At 46.7% G+C, this 25,460-nt stretch overlaps 1 protein-coding gene across 3 annotated transcripts in view; it reads left to right on the forward strand.

The window, feature by feature from the left end:
- The window catches only part of AASDH (aminoadipate-semialdehyde dehydrogenase), an 853,386-nt gene that overhangs the window by 93,597 nt on the left and 734,329 nt on the right, over positions 1-25,460 (forward strand). For all 3 annotated transcript variants that reach the window (XM_069631618.1, XM_069631617.1, XM_069631619.1), the window contains exon 3: positions 11,129-11,249. In XM_069631618.1, coding sequence (XP_069487719.1) covers positions 11,129-11,249 — 121 coding nt within the window. The remainder of the gene's footprint in view (positions 1-11,128; positions 11,250-25,460) is intronic.

Genomic DNA, 25,460 nt, shown 5'->3' on the forward strand with positions numbered 1-25,460 from the left:
TGCCCACAGAGCTTACGCTTCCCGTGTTTTTATCAAAATATTCTTCAATGGCGTCCCTCAGGCCCTCCCGAAACCTCTCATCCTGCAGAGCCTCGGTCCTAAGTCTCCATGTAGGGATCTGCAGGCGTGGGGGCTGGTGTCTTCAGTCTACCACCAAGGGCGAGTGGTCCGACAGCACTCGGCCCTTGTATTCTGCTCCTTCTATTTCTCTCACTATCCCGGCTGTTACAAACATGTAGTCTAACCTTGTGTACAAATCATGTGGCGCTGTGTAGTGTGAGTACTGTCTATCCGTGGGATGCAGCCTCCTCCACGCATCCTCTAGGCCTAGGTCTTTCAGTAGGGTACTCAGCGCTTTAGCCGCTGGTGCCATTTTTCCTGCCTTATCCTTGGACCTATCCACACTGGGGTCTACGGTACAGCTAAAGTCCCCCCCCACACCACCGTACCCCCCCGCCAGGGGGCCAAGTTTACCGTAGAGGGTCCTAAAGTAAGCCGCTGTATCGTTATTGGGGGCGTACAAATTTATGATGTGTATTTCTCTGTTTTCCAAGAGACCCGTTACCACAACCATTCTACCCTCCGGGTCCACCGTAGAATCAAGCACTCGAAACGGCACATGGGGTGCCACCCAAGTGACGACCCCTCTGGCATACGCTGAGTACGCCGCCCCCACAACGGTGCCCTTCCATTTCCTCCCGACCACCTCCAGCCTTTCCCTAGTGAGGTGGGTCTCTTGCAGCAGGGCTATGTCTACGCGCATCCTCTTTAAATACATCATCACTTTGTTGCGTTTACGGTAGCTGTTGAGGCCCCGTACATTCCAGGTCACAATTCTGAGATTACCCGATGCCATCTAGTCGGTCTATCTCCGTCCCATCCCTCCCCGTAATGTTCCCCATGTAGGATTGTTTCCTGGCTCCTTCCCCACTATTAACGAACCGTGCCCCCTCCCCCTTCTTCAACCTCACACCACTGCACACAACTCCCCCCCCCCCCCCCCTCCCCACCAACCCCCAACAATAGCCCAGCTCCATCCCTGGATCTCAGGCCTACCCACGTCTGGACCTGTCTTGTGACCAAGAACAAGGACCCCGCGGGGTGTCACCAATCTAACAGTGACCTACTAAGTATACTACTATCGGGTGCAGAGGTTGCTCCCCAGGAGCTCCCAGTCATCTATTTAGGAGAAGTGAATTCAACGGGACCCGCCGGCAGATGCCGTGACTTCCCCCACACAAGCACATTATCAAACTATATTCTAGTCCCAATGTCATAGCTATGGCCTCACGGGTGCCTCTGCAGCGTGCTACTTATCTCCATCCGCTTCTGTCTGGGCATCCGTTTCCTGTGGTCGACCTTGCATATCCAGCCATTCCATTGCATCGCTCGGCGTCTCAAAGAAGAGGGATCTGTTCTTATGGATCACCTTTAACCTAGCGGGGTAAAGCAACATATAGCGGTGGCCTGCCTCTCTGAGCCTCCTCTTCACCGTTCCAAAGTTAATTCGACTCCGTTGTACAAGCAGTGTGTAATCCGGATACGGTGTTATATTCGCTGACCCCCTTTCTATCGTGCCCCCTTTCCGGAAAAATTTGAGAATCTTCTCGCGGTCACGATAGTTCAAGATCTTTGCAATCAACGGCCGCGGGGGGGCTCCTGGGGCCGGTCTCCTGGTCAGGGCCCTGTGCGCCCTTTCGACCGCGAACCCCTGGGTCAGCTCTCCGCCTGTAATCTCCTGCAAAAGCATGGTTTCAATGAAATCCGTGGGGTTCGATCCTTCCATTCCCTCCGGAACCCCCAATGTGCGAATGTTGTTGCGCCTGGAGCGCCCCTCCGCCTGCTCTGCTCTGTCCTCCAAATTGCCCACTCGCTGCACAAGGGCATGAAGTTCCTTGGCGTGTGTATTGCACGCCTCCACGGTCGGGGCCAACTCCTGCTCCAGTTCCCCAGTGCGCTCCGCAATCGTTCGCACATCCTGGCGCAACAGGTTCACTTCTTCTCGGACCGCTCCTATCTTGAGGTTTAGGCCCTCTTGCAACTCTTTCATGGCCAGGCCCAGCTTCGTCTCCCAGGCCACCTTCAGGTCAGCAATTGCTGCCAGCACCTCCTGGATGGTACCCGGTGGGTCCGTCGCCGCCGCAGGGGTTTCTTTGCTCCTGCCCCCTTCCGCGCCCGGGGGCAACCTAGCATAGGTCTCCATCGTAGGCTGCTTGTTCCGGGGTCGCCCCACCTTGGAAGACATCCTGTTGCGTCGCTTGGGCCCACGCGCGCAGTTGTATCCTCGCGGGTTCACTCTGCTAGTCCGCCACAACCCATGGCCTCTGCAGTAGGGGCTCGCCCTTATGTTCTTGCTTTCAGCCCCAGGCGCATGAGACCCGTCTATCTGGTTGGGCTCGCCCACGTTCCGACCAACCTTGTCTTCCACAGCTCGTCAGACCTTTTATGGCCCTTTGTCCACAGGCGGCCATCTTGGGTGCTCCCCTTCCTTTGCGCGACCGCCAACTTCTTTGGGGTCTAGTTCCGTGAATATGCAGTCTCGCCGCTGGGGAGGGCACGCACCGTATGCCCCCCACTTTCATACGCCTTTAGATGCACTGTGGGCTCGAAAGTCCGCCAAAAACCATCATTTTTTTCCCAGGATCAGGATCGGATCATCAGGAGCTCCTCCAAGGAACGTCCTCTCATGTAGCCATCAAGCCACGCCCCCATCCTGACTTTTAAGTTAATAAAGCGTTATTACTCATTCGTAATCTGTTGTTGTAAGGCAAGATATTATGTAGTGGTAAGTATTTCAAACAGGCGGTACACCCTGGTCTCAGCCTGGTATGCATCGCACAGCTGAAATGCTTATTTTGTCTAAAGGTTCAATATTCTGAATGGTATACCACTCATATCCCATCCCTTCTCAAAATACCCCAGGTCACAATGGACCAGGAATCAGGCTGGTTGGTAAAGGTAATATTTATTTATTTAAAATTTGAATCAAACATATACTTTTGAATAGGGAGCAGCAATCACCAGTGTGGTGACAATAACAGATAGAAAGGTATGTAATGCACTTATATTCACTTTTTAGCAACACAGAAGGAAAAAACCAAAGAAAAGAACACTTTTGGTGTGTTTGAAAAGATAGCAATTAAGTTAGGATTCCCCCCTGCAATACTCCTCAACCCACAAATAACTATTCTACATAGATATACGGAAGCAGCAGGTATTCAGGAATGAAGAACAGTAAACCGAATTTGAATGCAACCTTCCCTCCCCAAACAAGAGAGAAAAACGGGTTTGCAATTTTACACTTTTTAAAATGACATTCCAAAATGGCTGTGTAAACAATGAATGTGTGCAAAAATCCTTAAATCAATAAAAATTTCTATGGGAGCAACATTGGAAAGATGCTAACAATCATGAGCTATAGTTTGAGCAAAAGGAAACTCTTTGAATCTGAATGGAAGGTCGGAAATAATTTAGAGTGAAAATCACACATGTAAAACTTGGCAGAAATGCGGATTCCCGCCTAAATTTAACCAAACGTTTTTTAAGAAAAACGGGTGAAATGGACTGATTGGGAGTAGCCATGGGTCTTAGGTATACTCCAGAGTTGAAATGAAGTCTCTAGCTATTAAATTGAGTCAGTTATGCAATGTTGAATGAGAGGCATTTTTGGAAAATAAAGGGGCGAAAAAAGAAAACAAATCAATTTTTATAAGGCTAGTTATGCTCTACACTAGGGCATTCAGGCTAGGTTACCAGATTGAAACCCAGTAAGCTCTTGAGTTGATCTGTGGAACCAACCGCAGCACCTCCGTGCCCGCTCTGGCGGACCCAATCCAATTAGCCGAGGGAGGATTAAGGGTTTTAGGATTTCACAAGAGAAAATTATTTAAAGAAGTTAGCACTAGCGCAAAGGAATCGAAGGCAGGGTTTCAATAATGGTTCCGACAATGTTACAAGTTCTTAAAGTAAAGATTGGATGGTTTAGAGATTGGGATGGAGCAAAACAAGGCAAGGTATGCTATGATTTTCTATGCTTCCTATTAATACTTACAGTCCACTGTAATTTAGGGTTTTGGACCATCAAGAGTTCTGGCCATCATACGGATCAGGTCTAACCAAGGACAGCAGGGCACATCTGGCGGAACAAGGTCAGCTGGGCGGTTCTGGTCACATGGACGGGACTGGACTGGATTGGATTTGCCCTTCTGGTTTTTGGAGACTGGAGATCAGTGGTATGGCGAGTTTGCAGCAGGCATGCATTTAGTAGTGGCAAGCCAACTGGATCAGAATGCTTTCCTTAGGTTTTTAGGGGATTTTTAGAATTTGAGGCCTAGCTGAAAAGTAGTGCAGCAATGCAAGGGCCCTGGCTTTGCAAAGAAATCTGGAATCAGGAGCAATCAGGATGGAGAAATCAGGAACAAGGCGCCACACAGAAAATCAGGAAGAAATCAGGAATCAGTGTCCTTTGTGTGTGTCAGGTTCCCTTATTTATCAAGCCAAATGACACCACTAAAGTATATGGCAGGGGCATACTTACTGTCCACACCCCTAATACTAGGATTGGGCAGGAGCACAGTTTCCGCCTTGCTTTTAGCTGAATGGATGACAGAAAAGGATGTCATGTTTATGGTGTTACTTTTACAATGTCCAGAAAATTTCCCTAGCCACTGGAACCAAAATCGAAGTTTCCCCCAAATACATATTTATGCATTTAGAACCTCTGAGAAAATCAGATACACAGGTTACATATTTTGTGGGTCACATTTCAATCCAAAGTTTGTGGGACCTGGTTTAGTCTTTCTGCTACATTTTGGCAATTTTAACCATGAGAGATGTGGCCTAACATTTCCCAATTTTGTATATAGATGCGCAATTACCCCTGGGATATGTGTACACAATGTTATGTTTGTAACATTAATACTTTCCGCGCAATCGGTCATTCTTTATAACTTCTGTTCCTTATGCAGTACTGAGTCCTACCAAGTCTTCAAATGAATAGCATAAAATTATATTTAAATTTATGCACTTTTCACATATTTTTTCTCATTCTTGCTGCCAAGTTAAATGTCTTGAAGTTTATTTGCAAAATAGGCATTTTAAAACCAAATGTCACTTGATCAGTTTTTTTTTTTCTTTTCCAAGTGTAAGCAAATATCAATCCAATTGAAGCAGAATGAGGGGCCTCTGCCTTGACTGAAGCTTCCTGCCCCTCCCACTGGAAGGGTGAGTGTCTTAGCCTGCTAGTGTCTCAGCCTGGGGCAAAGACAAATTTCTAATGTGACTTGAAATGTCCCATTGTCCTGGGTATTCAAGCCTCCATCTAGCAATTGGCCTTTTCCTTTTCCAGCAGTTGAGGTGTCGCCCTTTCTCAGGGCTAGCACTAGCAGAGCAGGTTGTTTTTTATCTAGTTTACCAACTCAGACTGGGTTTAGCTTTGAGTTTCACCTTTAAATCTTGACTTTAAACCTATGGAATTAAAACAGTTTATAGGGGGATTTTTTAACAGTAGCAAATCCTTTTACCTTCTTAAATAATCAAGCCTTTACACAATAATATACTTTAAAAATAGGTGATTTTTCTCTTCATTCAGGAAAAAGCACATTAAACTTATTTCTTTACATTCGGTTTTCATCTGCAGCAAATACACATTTTAGTCAGCTCTAGTCCTTCCCTTGAGTGCTGGAGTTGTTTGCAGCATGGATAAATGTATCAAGCATCTGTTTAGAGTGTTTCTCTGGACAGCAGATTCTTTAGATACTTGTTGCAAAGAAATAGCTGTATGTCCTGTGTAAAATTGAAAAACAAAGTCCCTGGTTGCTTTTCCAAAGATACATTTTGTAGGGGCTGTCATTCAAATGAGGCCAGGTTCCTCTGAGACTCAAGAAATGATCCTGGGCATTGCAGGGCCCTTTAATCACAGTGGTTCCTAAGAAATTAATGGATTTAGTGCCAAAACAGCACTCTTTAAGGTTGAAAAGATGAAATGCCAAAGAGACATTTTGGGTTTTCAGCACACTGATGCTGCCTCTTTCACTTCACTCCATATAAAAGGTTGCAGAGCACACTCGCATACTCCTGCAGTGAGTACTCTGTTCTCCACCTCACCTGCAATGTGTTTTGACAGGGCGGTGCAGCCATTTCCTGGTTATTACAAAACGCAGTTTCAAGATCTTGGCGCGAAATGGGGTGGCGGGGGGGTGGTTTCAGTACAGCCAGGACCCAGCTGGCTTCTGTTCTGGTTGCAGTTCCTGTGTTTCTGGGCCTCAGTTGTGGGGACAAGAGGGAGGACGTCTGTAGGACTCCTGCACTGCAGTTTGAAGGTCGGCGGCGGCAATGGGCTTACTTCAGATCAGCAGCACTTTGCAGTTTCAGCCACTGGCAAATAGCACCCCTGAGGTTCTTGGACACCTTGTGGGCTCCCCTTGTTTCTGGGGTCCAGCACTCTGTTGAGGTGGCTCAGGCTTGGGTCACCCTGCTTCAGGAGGGTCCTCAGGATCTTCCTGGAGTTCGGGTCCGGCTTAAAGACTATGCACTCTTTGCTGGTGTTCCTATCCCCTGGCACTCTGTTCCAACAGCAGCAAAGAAGTACTGCCAGCAGGGAGAGGGGTTCCAGTCAAGTTCGTCTTGCGGTCAGTTGGTCCCACCAGCCCAAGGGAAGAAGTAGTCTGTTCTGGGCTACTCTAGTCGATTCAAAATTTGGAGCTTGAGCACTGCAGCAGGGCTTCACCGGGCAAACCAAACTTCTCTTCCGATTCATTCTTCGGTTCTTTCATCCAGTGGTCGACTCTGCCTTCTCTTCAAGAGACTTCGGTTTTTATGCAGACTGCTGCCATTCAGGCACAGCCTAGCTCTCATTCACACAGCGAGCCAGCCAATCACATTTGGGTGCATTCCTGTAACCAAGGAGACTAAGCACAGGGAGTTTCGGGAACCTCCCTCACTTCCTGCCCTGCCAGACATGCTGGAGCCAGAGGTGGGTTTCAGCGGTGAAGCCCGCCAAAGACAAAACTGACAAAGGGACCAAACCTGGTTTGACGTGCAGAGTAAAACCCAAGAAAGACCTCACAAGCAAGAAAAGGCAAAAAAAAGACGACCAGGGCCATTTTGACACAATGGGCACCCATGGGTGCAATACTGCAGCTGAGCATTCAGCCTGCTGTAAAAACGCACAATCGTAGAAAGATTTAATCGCTGCTACCAGCCATTAATTGTAGTGAGGGTAACATAAAATTGTTACAGGAGAAAGTAGACAAAGGGAATACTATGTAACTCCCCCAGAACTCCACATAAGATGGCGTGTGCTGGGTCTACAAAGAGAAAAGGGTAAGTACGTCAATTACACTTTTCTACTTTTGGAAACAATAGTTTATCCAAGAGAAGGTATTAAAACCTTAAGGAAAATCCAAAGCACTTATCTGTGACACTGCACTGAAGGTGCCGTGTGTCGCAATACAAAAGGTGATGCCTGTGGAGTTTGTCAGACTCCAAAACCAAAAGAGATAAAAAAACATGAGAGGTGAGAAAAAGGTCTCACTCACTTCATGATAAAAAATCAAAGTCCATCAAAACAGCTAGGGGTCTCCAAGGTAGAATGAAATTAGCACAGAAATGAGAATTCTCCCTAACAGTTGTCTGCTTCTTACTCCACAATGCCTTCACAGTAGTCCATAGTACATCAGGCAGATCCAAACAATAGACTCAGTCTCTTCACAGTATATATACTTTTATATATTTAATTGCAATTATGTCATCTGTGAGCATGTACAAAGAGCAGGATCCTTCACACAAATGTCCTTCCCTATCCAAAGTAGAGCAGTGTTGGTAAAGTGTTATTTTCCGTCCCTCACAAATGCATTACCTTGCTTTCCAGTGCTAGCCGAGAACTGAAAGCTGCCTTCTAACTCAGGACCTTCAGTAGGCGTCTGTCCCACCCCAAGCATGAGGTGCGTAGAGATGTCTTCCCATTGTACAAAAGCAGTACTCTTCTGCTAGTTGAGGGTTGATGTCTTTCTGGGGATTAGGCCTTGCCTTGCAGCACAGGCCATGCACTGTGTCTCCCAGTGCCCTTAGGGCAGCTTTGGAACAAGCAACATTCTGCATCACTGGTACCACTTTCCTAAATGCACTTCAAACGCGGCTACCCGAACAATCTGGTGGAGCCAGGCATCGCCTTCCCCTCAGCAGATCAGGTTTGCAGTGGAGAATGTCCCTGCTGCACATTCACACGTGGCATTTCTCACCCCAGAGAGCTAAGAAAGGAATCTCTGCCACTATAAACACTGTTAAAATCCTATAGATAGTTAATGGAGATGATGCCCGGAGGGGAGCCTTCTCCCTCTGTGGCCATCTTGGTTGCTTGGTTCTTGCAACCACATTGATGCATTTCTTGCCAAATACAATCAAAATGTGCACAATATTAATTAAGGCAAGGGAGTGAATTCAGCTCAAGTTTGTTTATTTTCTTTTGGCACCTGCTTTCTGCAAAATGGAATATAGAAATTTCAGTTAGGTTTTCTCATTTCTTCGGCCGATGGTAGTTCAATCCTTGCATGGCATTAAAACCATAATTCAAAAACAGTTGTTGGTACAATTGTAATGCTATGTCCAGTCGTCCAGATTGATACACCTTCCTGTTGATTTAAGACATTTAATCAAAGAAAATCCAATGGTGGGTGAATAAATGGCAGACACTGCCTATCTCTGTATATACTCTTGTTCGGCTGGTATGCTTTACAAATTTACGAGAACTAGGATTATAATACCTAAATGAAGGGTTTTATAAACGTTCATCTTTTCATTCTTGTAATAGTGTATGATAACATTATTGGGCAGAACCATTGACTAGAAGTTTGCAATGCCAAAATACAGCATATGTAGTCCCACGCGCGCTGTCTTTGTCCGGGTCCCCAAAAGGGTGTTATATTTCTTTGATAAAAACACACATTCACTGATCTCTACTTGATTCCATTACTAGGTGTCGAGAGGCAAACAAATGCCTCATTCATTGCGTCGGCCCCACCCCTGCCTCGATATCAACGAAAGGAGTGCATTGTTTATGCTGTTTGCCCCCTCTCCACTGCCATACCGCAGATATGAGAGACACTATTCAGTAAGGCAACCCTATCGACCTTATCCTGGGTCAGTCGAAGAAGAAATTAACTTGCAAGCTGTAGCAGAAATGGGCATGCTGTAACCAACGTAATGAGAGCAAGTGACGTCAATACCAAAGCTGACACATTTAGACGCACTAGACAGGAAGCAGATATGCACCAGCCACAAAGATGCATAAACACTAGGTGAAACTTGAATTTAGACATGAAGAATGTTACCTGCACCAATAGACACTTGAAAACATATCATCAATATGTGTGCTGAAATTCAAGGCAAAAGATACACATGCAGTGACGAGTGGCCATTCTGGAAAAGATGGGCGGCAGAGCAAGTTTCGAGTGAATGGGATGCATCAAAGAAATCTCGAAGCTGCAGAGGGACTCGACTCGCTGAATTAGCAGAAAATACAGACCCGAGCAGACCAGACAACAGCTGCACAACACCAGCCAAGGTTATCGTGGAAAAGGGAGGTTTGGACTGGCATTGAAGAAAACGGAAGATAATAGTTCCCAAGTGTAAGACACATTTCTCTTAGATTGAGTAAAGTAACAAATAGCCTCTGAAGGTCAGGTACTCACTAATCAAGGCTTAATATTTAAAAGAAAGTAGCTCAAACAAGTCTCCAGTGGTCAGAAAGTGTTAGGACACAAGCATTAGTAAGGGATAAAATCCTTGTATATGCAGAATAATTCAAAACGTGGTCTCGACACACGTGACTTATAGTTGGAGAGTAATAGCTATTTATTAGCTCCAGGGACAGATAGCCTTAAGCCTTCAGTCCCCTCAATTTCTCAGGTCAAAGATGCAAGACAATGCCTAGTTCAAAGCTAGTTCAAAGCTGAAGGTTCTGGCTTGTGGCATAGAGAATGAGAAATGCTATCCTAATTGGGGGAAAAAGCAGCACCTTGCTGCCGCTCCCCCTGACCACTATTGTTGCTCATGTGCTGATAACCTGCCAAATTGCCAAGATTGGTGCATCTAATACCAACCAATCCACGCTCTCAAATACTACCACCTTGAAACTGTTGCAGTAGCCAATGGCCCATTATTTTGATGATGTATTTTACCTGTAATCTGTTTAGAGGTGGTCCGAGGTGTGGCCAGTAGATACAATAACAGCCAATGATAGAACTAACCCATATATAATACATACATAGATGATTCTTCTAACCAATCCCTCAAGCCCAAAAGTTTTGTAATGAAGAGAGTGATGCAACGTTAGTCATGAAATATTTGTAACTTTTAAACTGTTGTCAAGCATGAGAAGAGCTGAATGTGAACATTTTTTGATTTACTGCTGTCCCTGTGTTATTCTTATTGTTTATAAAACGGGCCTTTCTGAATTACCTTGACTCTTCCGTTTTTGGGCACGGTACTTCCCAGTCTATTTGATCAGCTCAGGAATGGAATTTCCTCCCCTTGCTTACATAGGTGAGATCCGGAGGTTCTCTGCTATAATTTTCTTTTTAAAAAGCACACCTAGGTGTCTGCTGAAACTATTGGGCCTGGTGTTCTAGTGTGAGGTGGCATATTTAGCCACAGTTAAGTCAAAAGAGAGCCTTTTCTAATAGCCTTATCTTCCTCCACAGTGCATTTATGTATGTCTGCTAATTAGCTCTGCTAAGGGATATGTCTAACGAGTCTCCTGTCCGCTGGGCGGGGGACATTGCAATGTTTACACATCTCGGTTATGTTAACCATTATAAAAGGAGTATCTCTTGTGGAGCTTTGGTACTATATGCTTTAATTGATGTTTATCAGATGAAAAGGCCTAAATTAAATAGGCATATGAAGCCTACTGGGATGTATTCATACACTGACATGGACTTGTAACATTTTATAACAATGTACCCTAGTTTGAGTAACCTCAAATTTGGCCTGTCCGCAGCCAAGTATGCACTATTTTCACTACTTGCAAGACTGGAAAAACGATTGCTGCCTTAAACAGGTTGAATGTTTGTAATGCTAAATATATGACTGTCTAATTGTGGACTATAACCTCTTTGGTTTTGGTTAGAATTCTCCTGGTTCCAGCAGCATATTCTCCAATCGACCCCGATGTCCCATCAAATGTATCATCATGTTTTATTGAGCGATTATATCTGAAATATATTCTCGTACAGAATGAGAAAGTGCAGGTAAGTCCAAAACCTGTTATTTGTTATTTGTCTATGTAAGCGTGCATGTTTCAAAGCAAAAGAATTACTAATGGTGAACTGCCCTGTGAGTGAGCTACATTTTGTATCAAGACAGTCTGAAAATGTGTTATAAAAGGAATTTTCTCCTTACTTTGTTGCATTGCACAGGCTCATTCACTACCTTCATGGGACCTGGACAGGACAAGTTGGTGACCCCAGTTAGTGGAGGTGTTATCAGATAATCCATAACCACAATACTCTAGAACATCTGCAATAGTTGAGGAGGTTCATGGAGCATCGATGCACAATACCTAGTGCTCTTCAATCACCTTGAATAGCCATGAAATACATGTCCTTTGACACACTGCCACATGATATTAAGAGGAACACTGATGAAAGAAAAGTCCTTCCATAAATAAAAAGCGTGCGCTGCAAGATTCACATGTTCATAGGGTCCCAGTTCTTTGTCTTTAGAATTGACTGCTGTGTCACTGACAACCAACTTGTGTTAAATGTTAGTGCTGCATGGGGGGGAGGAAACCAAGTATGCACAATGGCCTTTTTTTATATATTTATTAAGGTTTATGGAAGGTTAAGGTCTGCCTTAGCGTCCATATCTGTCTCTGCAGATATTATGAATTGTGCATGACAATGCCATCTGATGGACCAGTGTGATGAATCCGATGGTGTTCTCTCTCCTTTCCCAGTGGTGACCACTTCCCCATGTGGCCAAGGGATGGCAGCCACTACCTGATCATGACCCTGGGGCAGCTATATGAAGAAGGCTCACATGGGGGGAGGCAACCCTCAAGGGAGTGACACAACCTTATCGGACGAAACATGGTACCCCCTTTTCCTTTTAGGGATACCCCCTCCATTCCCCATGCCTTAATGGCATATTGTCATAAATCCCTTCACCTACCCAGCGAAGCTACTAAAATACCTTCAGTGCTGTCTGTCACCAGGAACTGACTTCCCTTTCCATGAATGTAAAGTACTGTGACGAGAAAGCTGAGTGGATTAATGAAGATCGATAAAGACCAGAAGCACAAGCTGCGCTCTAATTGTGGAGTTCATAATTGGTGCTGGGACATTTAAAACACCGGACCAGCTGACAGGAGGGAGACACTGGCTGGTAGAATCTCGTCCTCTCAGTCTTGACCGAGTGACCACTGTGTTGCTGGGAAGACCGTGGAGCCAACCGGCTCACAGAGAAGACCAAGGAAAGAAGAATGCAGGTGCTGGCCCGCTGCGAGGACGTCATGAAAGGAAGAGAAGGGAAGACTTTTTGCTATTCGCAGGTACCGGAGAGCTGCATCCACGCCGCTCGAACACTGAGAACCACATAGCTGGTAAACAGGAGCAGTGAGGGACGCAGAAGCCACAAAGCGAGGTCGGTCAACCCAGACAGATGGAACAGGATGCCGAAGGGCCACTGCACCCGCTGCACACTTACCGCGGGAGAACCGAAGTACGCCACAGAGAGCCATTGAGCCCACCAGAGGGAAGCTGGGATACCGGGGCAAATAACAATAAATGAAGCATGTAAGACAGAATATGAGACTCAATATTTCCAGAAGAGAACTAATGGAGTGAATACAAGACATTGTCAAGTTTGCACGTGTGCCAAGCGAAGCACTGAGATACTGGTATACTCTCCTGGAAGGAGAGTATACCAGGAAAAGTCAAGTTGGCAAGTGTGTAAAGTATATCACATCAGGAATTCCTGATATGAAATACCTCAGGTATAACCATAGACTGTGATGAAATTGCATTAAAGAAGAGAAGAAACCTAGCAAGGGAATTCACCAGGTATCCTATGAAATTAAGACTAGTAGCCAAGTTGTTTAACATACAAACCAATGTTGCTGAACAGCACAGTATAAGGAAGACTCTGGGAGCTTGGGCATCTATAAGAGGAAACTCTGGGGAAAGGAACAATCCCCTGGAACTTTGAAAGTCATCCAATTGGAAACTTTTGTATTAGAATTACCATTTTTTTCCTTTTGAACTCAAACATTTTGTGTACACCTAAAGTACAAGACATTACCCTTTTCACCTTAGGAAGTATTTTTAGGATGTGAGGGTTACAATAGAACTTTGGACAAAGGACATTTTGCTTTGGACATGTTGACATCGGACAGACCCTTAGTTTTGATTTAGGTATGGAAAATACCTCCTAGAATAGTGACAGCGAGGCATTTTCCAACCCCCTTTGTGTTTGAAATAAGTCTATAGCCAAAATTATGAGCTCTTTTGTCTGCATCTCGTTCCTAGCTCCACCAGTCTTTTCATGGAATTAAAATAGAATTACATTGTAAGTTATTAATTAATCACTTATGAGCCACGTACATTGAACATTCTGATGATGGCATAATATGGCCCTGTCCAAAAGAGGCCTTAACTAAAATAACATACCAACCTTGCTAGGGATAAAACATCAATTAATAAAAATAAGGTTTTTGCAAAAAAGTTTGCGGCCCACCCTTTTTGTTGTTAAAAATGGTCGTTTTGCACATGAAGTAGATTCCGTTGAATGTTTTGGAAACTAGGGATAAAATCACTGTTCTAAGTGCATCAGACTACTTCCGTGACTCGTCACTACTGGAAAGAGCCCATCAACTGAAACTGTTGCCAGCACCTTGGCTTCCCCCTTAACCAGAGATATCGGCGGATAAGATGAGCAAATATCTGGAGGTTTGCCCTTCTTTGGAAGCACCATTTTTGTAACTTGAGATAAGGTGACATTTAGCCTCTGCATCCTGTGACAAATCCTGCGGTGTCATCTCTTCTCACTGAGGGTGAGACCCTTCTCATGAAACTAGGGAGGTGAGGCCGCTACCCGATAGTCCCCCTGGGGTGGTACTCAGTGGGAGAATCTCATGAGGATACATTGAGGACACAGCAGGAAGAAAGCAGTATTTTGACCCTCACCCAAACCCTAATAATCCCCCCCCCTTAAACCACAGTTCCTTTCCATTTACCCCTATCTGTTTGTCAGTCTACCACCATTATTAGTACTGAGACGAGGAAGAATAGAGAATACTCTCATAGACCATCATGGAGCAGGACTGCGAGGAGGAGGAGGCACGAAGCAATGGTGATCACCAACAATTTCATGATGGAGCAGTCTAGCTTTTTGTGGACTTCTCCAATAAAAATCGACGAGAGAAGACGACTATGGGGTTTGGGCAACATGGATGCCGAGCACGAGGCTCCATCTCTGCCCTGGTAACTTGTGGAGATTCAACCCAGGTCATCCAAGAACAGACCCCACAAGTGTTTCAAGGGTGGTGGAGCAGCAGCGGTGCTGGTGTGAAGTGGTGGATCCCTTGGAATGGGGACCAACGGGCGACTTGAGGTCTGCAGCGCCGGCGACTCCCGGTGCTGTCAAGGGCCTGGGAAAAGGGTGACGTAGAGTGACAGAGCGGGAAACCTGCCGGCAGAGGTAGCAAAGGACTTGCTGAAGACCAGCCGGAGGGAGACACCCCCCAGCCAGAGTGAGACCAGTGCCGGCGGGGGGGAAAGGGGTGTCCTATGCAGGCCCTCACCCATGCAACGCAGCAGCAGCGGTGGCGGCAGCCAGCCCTGGGCTGTGGGGAGGAGCCTGAGCTGCAGGCTGGCTTCAGAGGGCAAAGTGTGTCTCAGAGTGCACTGCAGAGAAGAGGAGCAATGGGCGAGGTAGTCGAGCTGGTGAGGGACGCTCTGGAGGCTGCCGGAGCGAGATAATGGGAGGCTGCTCTGCCCCAGACTGAAGAACCAGCAGGTGAGGAGAGCTCCCGGGGACGAATTCGGAGCAGCAGCACCCTCTCCAGGTCAGAAAACTCTGGTACACCCGGCGCGAGTGCGAGGTGAGAGTGGTTGGTCATGGGGTGACCATCCAAAGCAGCATTGAGGCCGGCAGGGGGAGGAGGAAGACCCAGCCGGTGACTGCATTGGTTATGCAAAGCACATGGGAGCCAGCACCAGGAGTGGCTCAGTACGCTCATAGTGGACTGTTTTAGAGAGCCAAGGAAAACCCTAACCGTGTATCCCCCGGGGGGGTCCGAAGACACTGAGGAAAGTGGAGGTGGGCATCAAGACAGTCACTGAAACCCTAGAGGGGAAAGCACCGCGGAATGGTCCCCTGAAAGAGGGGTAAGGAAAGGATGGTGCAGAGAGGGAACTGGGGGCCACGTCCTAAGAAGAGCCCAACAGCGATGGACCGGTGGGAAGGAGGTGACCTGGGGGAGCCGCTCTGCCTGAGCTGTGTTAGGGCGGCAATACAAACAGGGCAAGGAGACTGCCTGCACAGGCCCTGCAACCGCTGGTGGAGAGAAGAGGGCGCAACTGAATGAGCAGGATAGGAACTCTCGCACAGTATCGCTATCAGGACAAGGAGACAATGGCGAACACAAAGGGTGAAGGGGTACCCCACGCATGCACAGCAGAGATCGAGCCAATCAAAAGCGATATCGTCCAAGCTATTTTGGAGGAGATTAGGGAGTGCGAACAGACATCGAGGCAAAGGTGGGAGACCTCTCGGCAAGAATGACAACACTGGAGGGTAACGTGGAGAGTGTGGAGGCTAACCAGGCCTCGAGGGGAATCACAGAAATACAAACTGAGACACGCTTACTGGAACTAGAGAAAAAGGAAGAGGATCTTACTTAAGATAGACAATATTGAAAACCGTGAGAGACGCAAAAACCTCTGGATTTTTGGGCTGAGGGAAGCATAAGGGGAGTCACTCAGAGGCCTATAGTGCAAAATACAAGAAATAATTGGAATGATCCTGGAGTCCAAGGAAGGCGAGAGGGTAACGATTGACAGAGTGCACCGGGCCAGAGGAGGAAGCAGAGGTCCGCAAAATGTCTTGGCCCGGATGCACTATTACAGCGACGAGGAGAAGATACTTGAAAAGGCACAACGCCTCAGGGACATTGAATAAGGGGATTCCAGGGTAGCTGTCTTCCAGGACCTGTCGGCCCACATGCTGTCAAGGCATAAGAAATGCAGACCCCTTACCAAGTGCCTCCAGGAGAAAGGGGTGAGATACTGATGGGGGTACCCCTTCGTACTGGTGTTTGAATGGCAGGGGGGGAGGTTCCACATGGTCACGTAAGAGGAGGTTGGGCGTGCCACAAAGGAATTGATGGGCATGTGGAATGGGGATTCCCAGGAAGAAGTTGGAAGCGGACATGACTCCCAACGTGACCCCCGAGGCCTGAACCCGATGGCAGTGAGGCGCAGAGTACAGAGGGCCAGGAAGTTCCAGAAGTTGGTCACCCTCCCGCCTAGAAGATATGTGAGCATATGACATGAGGTTGGGGCTACCTGAGTGGCCTCTTCTCTGCATGCTTCCCTGGACCTTTGGACTAGTCTTCAAGGCTCTGCTGGTCATAGCTTGATCAAGGGGACTGGAGAGAGAAGGGATGACCACGCTTTGTTTAGGAAGTGGCTGGGAGGGAGGAATGAGGAGAACCCACTTCCATGTTTTCAAATAGTTTACAAGTTGTTAGGCTAGTTAAGAGGGGTTGTGGGGGCGGGGGCACGGGTCAGGGGGCTGCACGGGTTAGGGGGGCTTTGTTAGTGTTGGGGGAGTGAGGGGCAATGCAGTGATGGGGAAGGGATTCGAGGAGGAATTGGGAAAACCTGGGTCCAGGGCTCAGGGCAGGGACTATTTCCCTTGTGGTTCGACAGGTGTGACTGCAATGTTGGGGGCACTTGGCAGGTCGGAGGAGGGAGAAGGGGGGGAGAGAGGGGAGGAAGGGCGAGGGGAAACGGGTGGGTTGGAGGGACAAGGGGAATGGGGGTCCATGCAGTGGTGGGTACAGGGGAACTGGGGCCTTTCTTTCTGGAGGATCATGATGGGCGAGGTCGAGTATGGCCACGGGACTATGGCTGAGCTGAAGGTGGCTACACTAAATCTGAAAGGGCTGAACTCCCAAAACAAGAGATCACTCCCCATGTTTCGCAAGCAGCGGCTGACTAGTCTGTTCCTCCAGGAGACTCGCTGTAAACAAGGAGTCCGCGATAAAGGGGAAAGTCATAGGTGTAAGGACTGAAAGAAGGAGGGGGTGGGTATCCTAGTAGGGAAGCCGTTCAGGATGACGGAGTTCAAGATCAAAAGAAGGTTTGGGGGCTGATTCCTTGGGATCAAGGGCCTACATGAGGGTGCAAAGGTTACGCTGGCCACAGTATATGCCCGAAATGCTGGGCAGGTAGGTTTTATACACTGGGTACTCCGGATGTTGATGTTGGGCAGAAGGAGCCACAATCCTGGGTTGTGTCTTGAACCTGGTGGTGGATCTGGCGCTGGACTGTTGGTCGGCAAAGGGAGGGGCTCGGAGGGTGGCCGGTAAGGAGAACATTACTTTTCAAAATCTTCTGCAAGACTGTTATTGGGTGGATGTCAGGCAGAGGTGTTACCAGGGACCGGCGGATAAGAATTTTACTCACCCCCGCACCAGTCTTTCTTGAGGATAGATCTGTTGTTGGTCCCAGCAAGAACAGGTGGGTGAGATGGGGGTATGGGGAGAGGCAACCTGGTCTGACCACAAGCTAGTGATGGCTTGGTGGAGACCAGTGAAGCCGCATCGACGGTAGTCATGGATGAGGTACAATGAGAGATGGTGAGAGATTAGGTGTTTCGGGACGTCTCCTGGGGAAGGAGATTGAGGCGTACTTCGTAACTAATGACGATGGGGCGGTAGGAATAGCCACGGTCTGGTAGGCTGCAAAGGCCACCTTTAGGGATCTACTCCTAGCAGAGGGGGCACAGAAGAAAAGGGAAATGGGACTGATTGAGGCAGACTCCGAGAGGACCTGAGAGTACTGAGAGCCTGGTTGAGGGTGCAAATAGAGAAAGAATCCTGGGAGAGATGATGGACAGGAGGCAGAAGCTACAATCGTGTCAATAGGGGAGGTGGTTAAGAAGATGCACTATATGCGACACAGGTACTACAAGAAGGGGCCACGCTGGGCACGCTCCTGGCAACCAGGGTGAGGGGAGACCGGGTGGAGAGGAGAGTGAACAGGATACGCGGGGCCAACGGGATCCTGGTGAAGGGAAGTGAGGGGATACCAGCCCAGTTTGCCGATTACTACCGGGACTTCTACACAAGACCGGCGGAGGTGACAAGGGACGAGATGCATGCATATTTGGAGAAGTTGCAGCTCCCCAAACTTAAAGGGCTGAAAAGGAGGCCTCTCGAAGGGGACATCTCGCGGGAGGAGGTGCTGAAGGCGATACAGGGGTTAAAGGTGGGCAAGGCCCTGGGGGAGAACGGGTTTAACTTGGACTTTTATAAACAGTTTCAATCTCGGCTGGCAGCACCGCTCGCCAAGCTCTTTAACTTGATCACAGGGGGGGGCACTGTACCGCCAACATTCCTGAAAGCCTTAATATCAGTAATCAATAAGCCTGGGAAGGACTTGGCCAATTGGGCCTCATAGCGACTCATCTCCCTCCTAAACGTTGATGCCAACATTTTTACACCTGGAGACGCCCCTTCCGCTACTGGTACACGCAGACCAGACAGGCTTTATCATGCGTAGACAGAGGGCAGATAATCTTCACAAGACACTGCAAATCCTTAATGCACTGTGGGTGGCGGCAGATGGGGCTCTGTTCCTGGCCTTGGATGCGGAAAAGGCCTTTGATAGGGCGAGTTAGGCCTTCATGGAGGAGGTGCTCTCAGCCATCGGGATGGGCCTGACGTGGGGGAGGATGGATCGGAGCCCTCTACTCTGAACCGACGGCCAGGGTGGTGGTGAATGGAGAGAAATCACAGGTCTTCCCATTACAACAGGGCACGAGGCAGGGCTGCTGCTTTCCCCGTTGCTTTATGCACTAGTGATGGAGCCGTGAGCTGAGGTAGGACGATGCTATAGTGGGGGTCTCCATAGGGGGGGTAACGTGTAAGGTCAGCCTTTTTGCGGACGATTCTCTGCTCTACATTACTAAGCCTACACAATCTGTCCCCCGCATATTCGAGGGATTACCAAATTATGTTGTGTTATCGGGCTTCAAAGCTGGCATACGTAGTCTGGGATTTGCCAAGGGCAGAGAGGGACTATATAGAGGAAGGAGATAGAGACGATGATTGGGGCTGAATGCTTCAACAACCACATTTCTGATTGCTCAATGCTGGCGCCTGCAATTGAAGCAGAATTATGCAGACGTATGAGGCTATCGCATGGTCCCTCAACGCCGATCACTCAACGGGGACCAGATATTGAGAATGTCTTCTTGTTTAATAATCTGCCCCCTCATGCAACTATGATGACTGCAAGGGTTTTTGGGCTGGCTGCTCGCGTAGATGTACAGAACACCCTCCCCAATGATTGCATACCACCAGTTTCTCCTTTTATTCCAAATTCTAGCTCGCCTGTTTCAGACGAAATTCTTACGAAATCATTTGAGCAAAAAAGGACAATAGATCATGAGATTGGTCACAAATCACCTCAAAGGTGGACAGGTTATCTGGAAACAAAGGCTCCTGCTGCCCCTTCTAATCTAGAAGAGTCCTCCATGAACGAGAAATTCCCAGTGATGTCACATATATTTAACTTGCTGGACAAGGACCACGGGCAAGCCCACTGGTAAATGCGTGTCATGAAGTCTGCTTTGATGGAAATCATGGGGAAACTAAATAAAATCGAGGGGCTCTTGTTTACATGCGATGCAATATCAGCATTGGCCGCCATAACTAAAAAGGTGGCTGCTGTAGTGACAAAAGCCTCACAAACTTGTTGTCCAGCAAAAAAAGCCTAAGTCCTATGCAGAGATTGCGGCCCCACAAAACATCAAGATTGCTACACCGGGGTTGAGGGGTTATCGTAAGCTTTTGTTAATACAGCACAAATCGATAAACTTAACAAAGAATTAAATGAATTTAGAGTGGCTAAAATATGCAAATCAGAATTCCAAACTGCTGAGGGCTTGGTGGGCAGTTTTGCTTCTCCAACCTGTATTGAGGGTTTGGATAGTCCCTCTGCCCTTGTTGATATAATCAACCTTGATGAGGGGAAGGAATGCCTGCAGGATTTAAAGGCAGTTGCTGAGAATGAGGCCACTAATGTTGAACCACAGGTTGTGGCGTTAACACGCAAAGAGAAAAGACTGGCCCTCTGAGCACAAAAACGCATGGCCTTTCAAAAAAAGAGCTCAGGCATGTGCTGAAAAGAAACAAAAAAAACAAAGTGCAAAGAAAATTATTTATCTCCACCAACTCGACGAGGAGTCTAAGACTCTACTGAACCTTAACAGCGACCAACGAGGGCCCGGTCCAAAGACTGCGACTGCGGAAAAAAATTATGGGAAACCTAACAATAAAAATCCGCCAAATCCCATAATGGGGAACCTTTCTAAACCAAGCTCTACAGTAAATGAGGCTGCAGAAGAGCTCTTCTCCTCACCCTTACGCAACCATGAATAAACCGAGCTTTCCAAATGTTATCCTATAATTGGAACCAAGAGAACTTCAAATGTGATTATTGGTATCACGGCTACACAGGTTCCTATTAATATGGGTAGAAAACCTGAAACTATAAGCAGAGGTTGCAGACATGATCCTATGCCTGCTGTTCCTACCTTGGCTTCTAACTTGGTAGCAAGTGGGAATAGGACTAGAACTCAGCAGAAAGACACATTGTTAGCGGGGGCAAATCCTATTGGTGGGGGATTAGCGGGCAATACAGCTCTGGCTTCCAACGCTGGAATAGGAGCATTATTCCTCAGAAGGAGACCGTCATAAAGGGGGAAAAAGATGTTGGAGGGAGTAAAATTGAGTATCCTTCACCCCCTCTATTGTTAACTTATGACATACCAACTATAATGGGATGGGAGATTAATACTGCATGCGATGATAACATATGCCTAAATAGGTCATATATGCTTAAAATATTTCAGGCAATATCTTTGTTGAGAACGTTAAGAGCCGATGACATAGACTGGATAACTCTTGGTTTAAGTAATATTCATCGTATGATATGTAATTACAGATCTCATATAATCATGAAATTAATCTGGGATCAACGTGAAGATTTTGTACATATCGGCCTGACTCCCTACATATTCAATTCGCCAGAGGAGGCAACGGCTTATGTAGAAACTCCCATGTCAACCATAGAGTCCAAGCATGGCTCCAGTACAGGTTGTTTGCCTTCGCTCTTAAATGAGGATATGCTAAGGCAATTTACTGCTGTTGCCTGCGTTATCAAAGATCTTACTTGGCTAGAGCCTTATATGAACAAATCTATAGATTTAAAAAAAGGCAGGATTTGTGGTAATTACCTGTCTGCCTCTTGCAATAATGGGCAGAGATGGGTCAACTATTTTCTGGCACGGGATGTTCAAATTATGCAACAGGATGCTAAAAAGTATAATTATAATTGGGCTTGTGGTAACCATAGTTCGATTATAGGTTACTTCTTTGTTTCAACTACCTTATGTTTTAGCAGTTCCTGTTACTGTAATGAATCCGGCTTGTGGTGATCACATGATAATCAATATAGTGCTGGCATTACCTTGCATGCAATTCGAGACGGAAGTTGGCTTTACGCTCTTAGAAGCGGATCGGCAAAAACTGGAATCCCCACATTTGTAGGCGGTTACTCAGTCGATTCTGTGCAGATTCAGTCATCCAATTTAGTGAGTATGGCGTGGGATGTGCTATAGGTGACTTAGATCAGGAAAATTGGAGACGAATACAAGATAATGTGACTAAGCTGGCAAGAGAAATAGATTGCAGTCCGCCTCGCACAACATATCGGCACCGTTATAATATTACTATGGCTACTTTCAAAAAGGAAAATAATAAACACATAAGACTGCTACATAGGCTTAATGACTTGCTGTTGCATATTACAACACAATAAAAAATTGTTCAACAAGCATACAAAAACAAAATTAAGAGCTTAAAGAGCGATCTACTAACAGCCGACAATCAACGAATGATTCATAATCTAATAAAACATGATAGTAGGCAGGTATGGACAACATTGCGTACCATTATCCACGATTCCTCCACTTATATCGAACCTTCGACGATTTCAGCTGAAGTGTGGACATCCTACATCACCGAAAAATATTGATTACCCAGCAGATTCGAAAGGTACGAATGGAAGAATGATAAATCATTATTACCTAGGGTCTCGCCTTGGTCTCGTGGGGATATAGAATATGCAATCAATAAGATCAAGAGTTCAAAGGCTGCAGGCCCTGATGGGATTCCACCCTGTCTGTTGAAGTCTGATCCTGTATTCTGGGCTAAAATATTGAAAATAAAGTTTGACCATATCTATCATTCAGGCACGATTCCTCTAACTTGGTGCTCAGCTAATGTCATTCCGGTTTATAAGAAGGGTTTAGCCAGTGAGCCCGGAAACTTCAGACCAATCACATTGATGGACGCCTCCTCCAAAATATTTTCAATATTATTATTGCAGGAGATACAAAATGTCATTGTCCAAAATGATATTTTCGCCCGTTACCAAGTGGGATTCCGCAAGTCTATGGGGTGTCCTCGTAATGCTGCCATAGTTGCGCATCTCCAATACCAAACTAAACATTCTAAAACGGGGCCTGTTTATATTGCATCCCTTGATCTTACTGCAGTATTTGTATTTATTTATTTATTTGTAATGCGCACCTAACCCGAGGGTAGCCAGGCGCAGAGGCAGCAAGAGGGTTGCAAAGCTTCGTTACATACGGTGTGGTGAGGTCCAGCTAGGGTTACATTGCCGGACGTATCACGCCAAATAGGAGGGTAGAACATGTACATTAATGGCAGTACTATAAACATATTTACATTCAATGAGTAGGGGTAGAACATGTACATTAGGGCAAAACTATAAATATATTAACATTCAATGAGGCGCCACAGGGTAGTGGCGAATCTGGGTCTCTAAGAGTCGTTATGAGTCGAGAGATTTGAGCCAGTGGAGGGTCCTGGCTCTGAACTGGTGGTAGGGTAGGTCCTCCCTGCACGACGGAGGGAGGGAGTTCCAGAGTTGTGCTGCTTTTACTGGAAAGCTGTTTCCTCCAGATGTAGTATGTTTAAACCTGGGCACCAGAAGAAGGTTGGAGTTGGCCGTTCTCGAGGGGCGGGAGAGGGTAGGTCTAGTAAATCTGGCGGTGAGGTATTGGGGGGGCTGCTTGGTGGAGACATTTATGAATCAGAGACACTGATTTAAGGAATATCTTGTCCTTGGTGGATAGCCAATTAACAGATCTTCTGGAATCTGAAATATGCGCTTTCTTCGGGATACTAAGGGCCGCTCTGAGGGCATTATTTTGGAGGATTTGGATTTTGTTAGAGATATATTTGTTGCAGCCTACATATAAGGCATTGCAATAGTCCAACTTGGACAGGATCAGCGCCCTGGCCAAGGTGGTGCAGTTGGTGGGGGAGAGAAAGGGTTTGGCTGCCCTGATGAGTTTGCAAGTGTAAGAAGTGGCGGAGGCCATTGCGTTCACTTGTTTATTGAAGGTAAGGGTGGAATCTAGATAGAATCCGAGGGTTTTAACCTCCTTAGCTACCATGATTTTGTTGTCGTCAATTATGAACGATGAGTATTTGTGGCCCAGTTTGTTGAGGTAGTGTGTGGAGCCTAGAATGAGAAGTTCTGTCTTGTCATCATTCAGGCATAGTCCGTGTGAGGCCATCCATGCCTGGATGATGAGGTACACTTTATTAACGAAGGCCAAATCCTTGTCATAATCCCCCGACAACGGGATGAGGATCTGGGTATCATCGGCGTAATTAGTGTAGGTGATACCCAGATCGTCTAGATCATCAAAAAGGGGCTTCGTGAAAATGTTATAAAGTGTAGGGGAGACGCACGATCCTTGCGGTACGCCGCACGTGATCGGGATAGGGTCGGATGCTGCTGATAATGAGAAGACTCTCATCGTACGGTTATTAAGGAAGGATTGTTTCCAGTTAGTTGCATCTTGAGAGAAGTGGGCAGCTATTTGTAGGTGGTTGCACAAGATCTCATGGTCGACCAAATCGAAGGCCGCAGAGAGATCAAGGAGAAGCAATAATGCTGTCTTCCCCTGGTCTCTCAACTCATCTATCTGTGCTTTGAGATCTATGAGTGCGGTTTCTGTTCTGTGTTGTGGCCTGAAGCCTGATTGACGGACGCCTAGGAGCTGGAAGTGCTCAAGGTAGTGTTGGATCTGTTGGTATGCTATTTTATCGATGATTTTAAGGAGGAAAGGTACTGTGGTAATAGGGCGGTAGTTAGTTGGGGTGGATGGGTCCAGATTCGTTTTTTTAAACAGAGGGAGGACCCAGGACTGTTTTAAATTATTAGGTACGGTGTCTGATGTGAAAGACGCATTTATTAGTTTGGCAATAAATGGTGCGAGATCACGGGCAGCATCCTTAATCAGTTGAGCGGGGCATAAGTCTCTGTGGCAGTTTGAGGGTTTGAGGGTGAGAATAGTATTCTCTACCTCTTTGGTGGATACTTTGTGGAAGTTAAAGGAGGGGTTAAGCGCTGGGGGGGGGATTGAGTCGGGTGAACCTTTTTATGGGAGACAGTACTCTGCTTGGTGGAGGAGAGTAGATGAGTAGAGATTATTTTTTAGTGCTTATCTTAGTCTTAAGGGATGAGATTTTGTTCGCTAGGGCATTTTGAATGCCCGTGCACCAATTTTTATCTTTGATACACGAATCAGGTACTTGAATCGGGGATTCAACCTCTTTAAGTATTGTGAAAAGCTCTCTAGTGTTGGATTTGGCTTGTAAAATTTGCGTGCTGAATGACGATTGTTTAGCCAGTATAATTTATTTTTTATATTGGGAGGCTAGACTGCTCACGTTTTTTTTGTTTTTTTCTGAGGGGGAAGCTCGCCAGATTTTTTCACAGCGTCGCTTTTCCTGTCTGAGGGCTTTGAGATGAGGCGAAAACCAGGAGTTAATGTGTTTCCGGGGCTTACTCTTTTTTAGCTTCAAAGGGGCTATAGCATCGAGGGATGAGAGCATGATTTTATTGTAGATATCCACCATCGTGAGTGGATCAGTGTGATCCGGGATGGCATTCAAGGTTGGTGTGATAAGCGGGATCAGGTTTTCCGGGGTGATGTTTTTTTTTATTTCGGGAGTGGACAGCTGGAGCTATGCTGTTAGCTTGTGCTGGGGTTGAATTTAGGGTAAACGAGATCAAATAGTGGTCTGTCCAGGGCTGCAGGAGTATGGCAGAGACCAGGACTGGGCA

This window comes from Ambystoma mexicanum, chromosome 6q, assembly GCF_040938575.1.
Source record: "Ambystoma mexicanum isolate Mex_15411 chromosome 6q, UKY_AmexF1_1, whole genome shotgun sequence".
In the NCBI taxonomy this organism is placed as follows: domain Eukaryota; kingdom Metazoa; phylum Chordata; class Amphibia; order Caudata; family Ambystomatidae; genus Ambystoma; species Ambystoma mexicanum.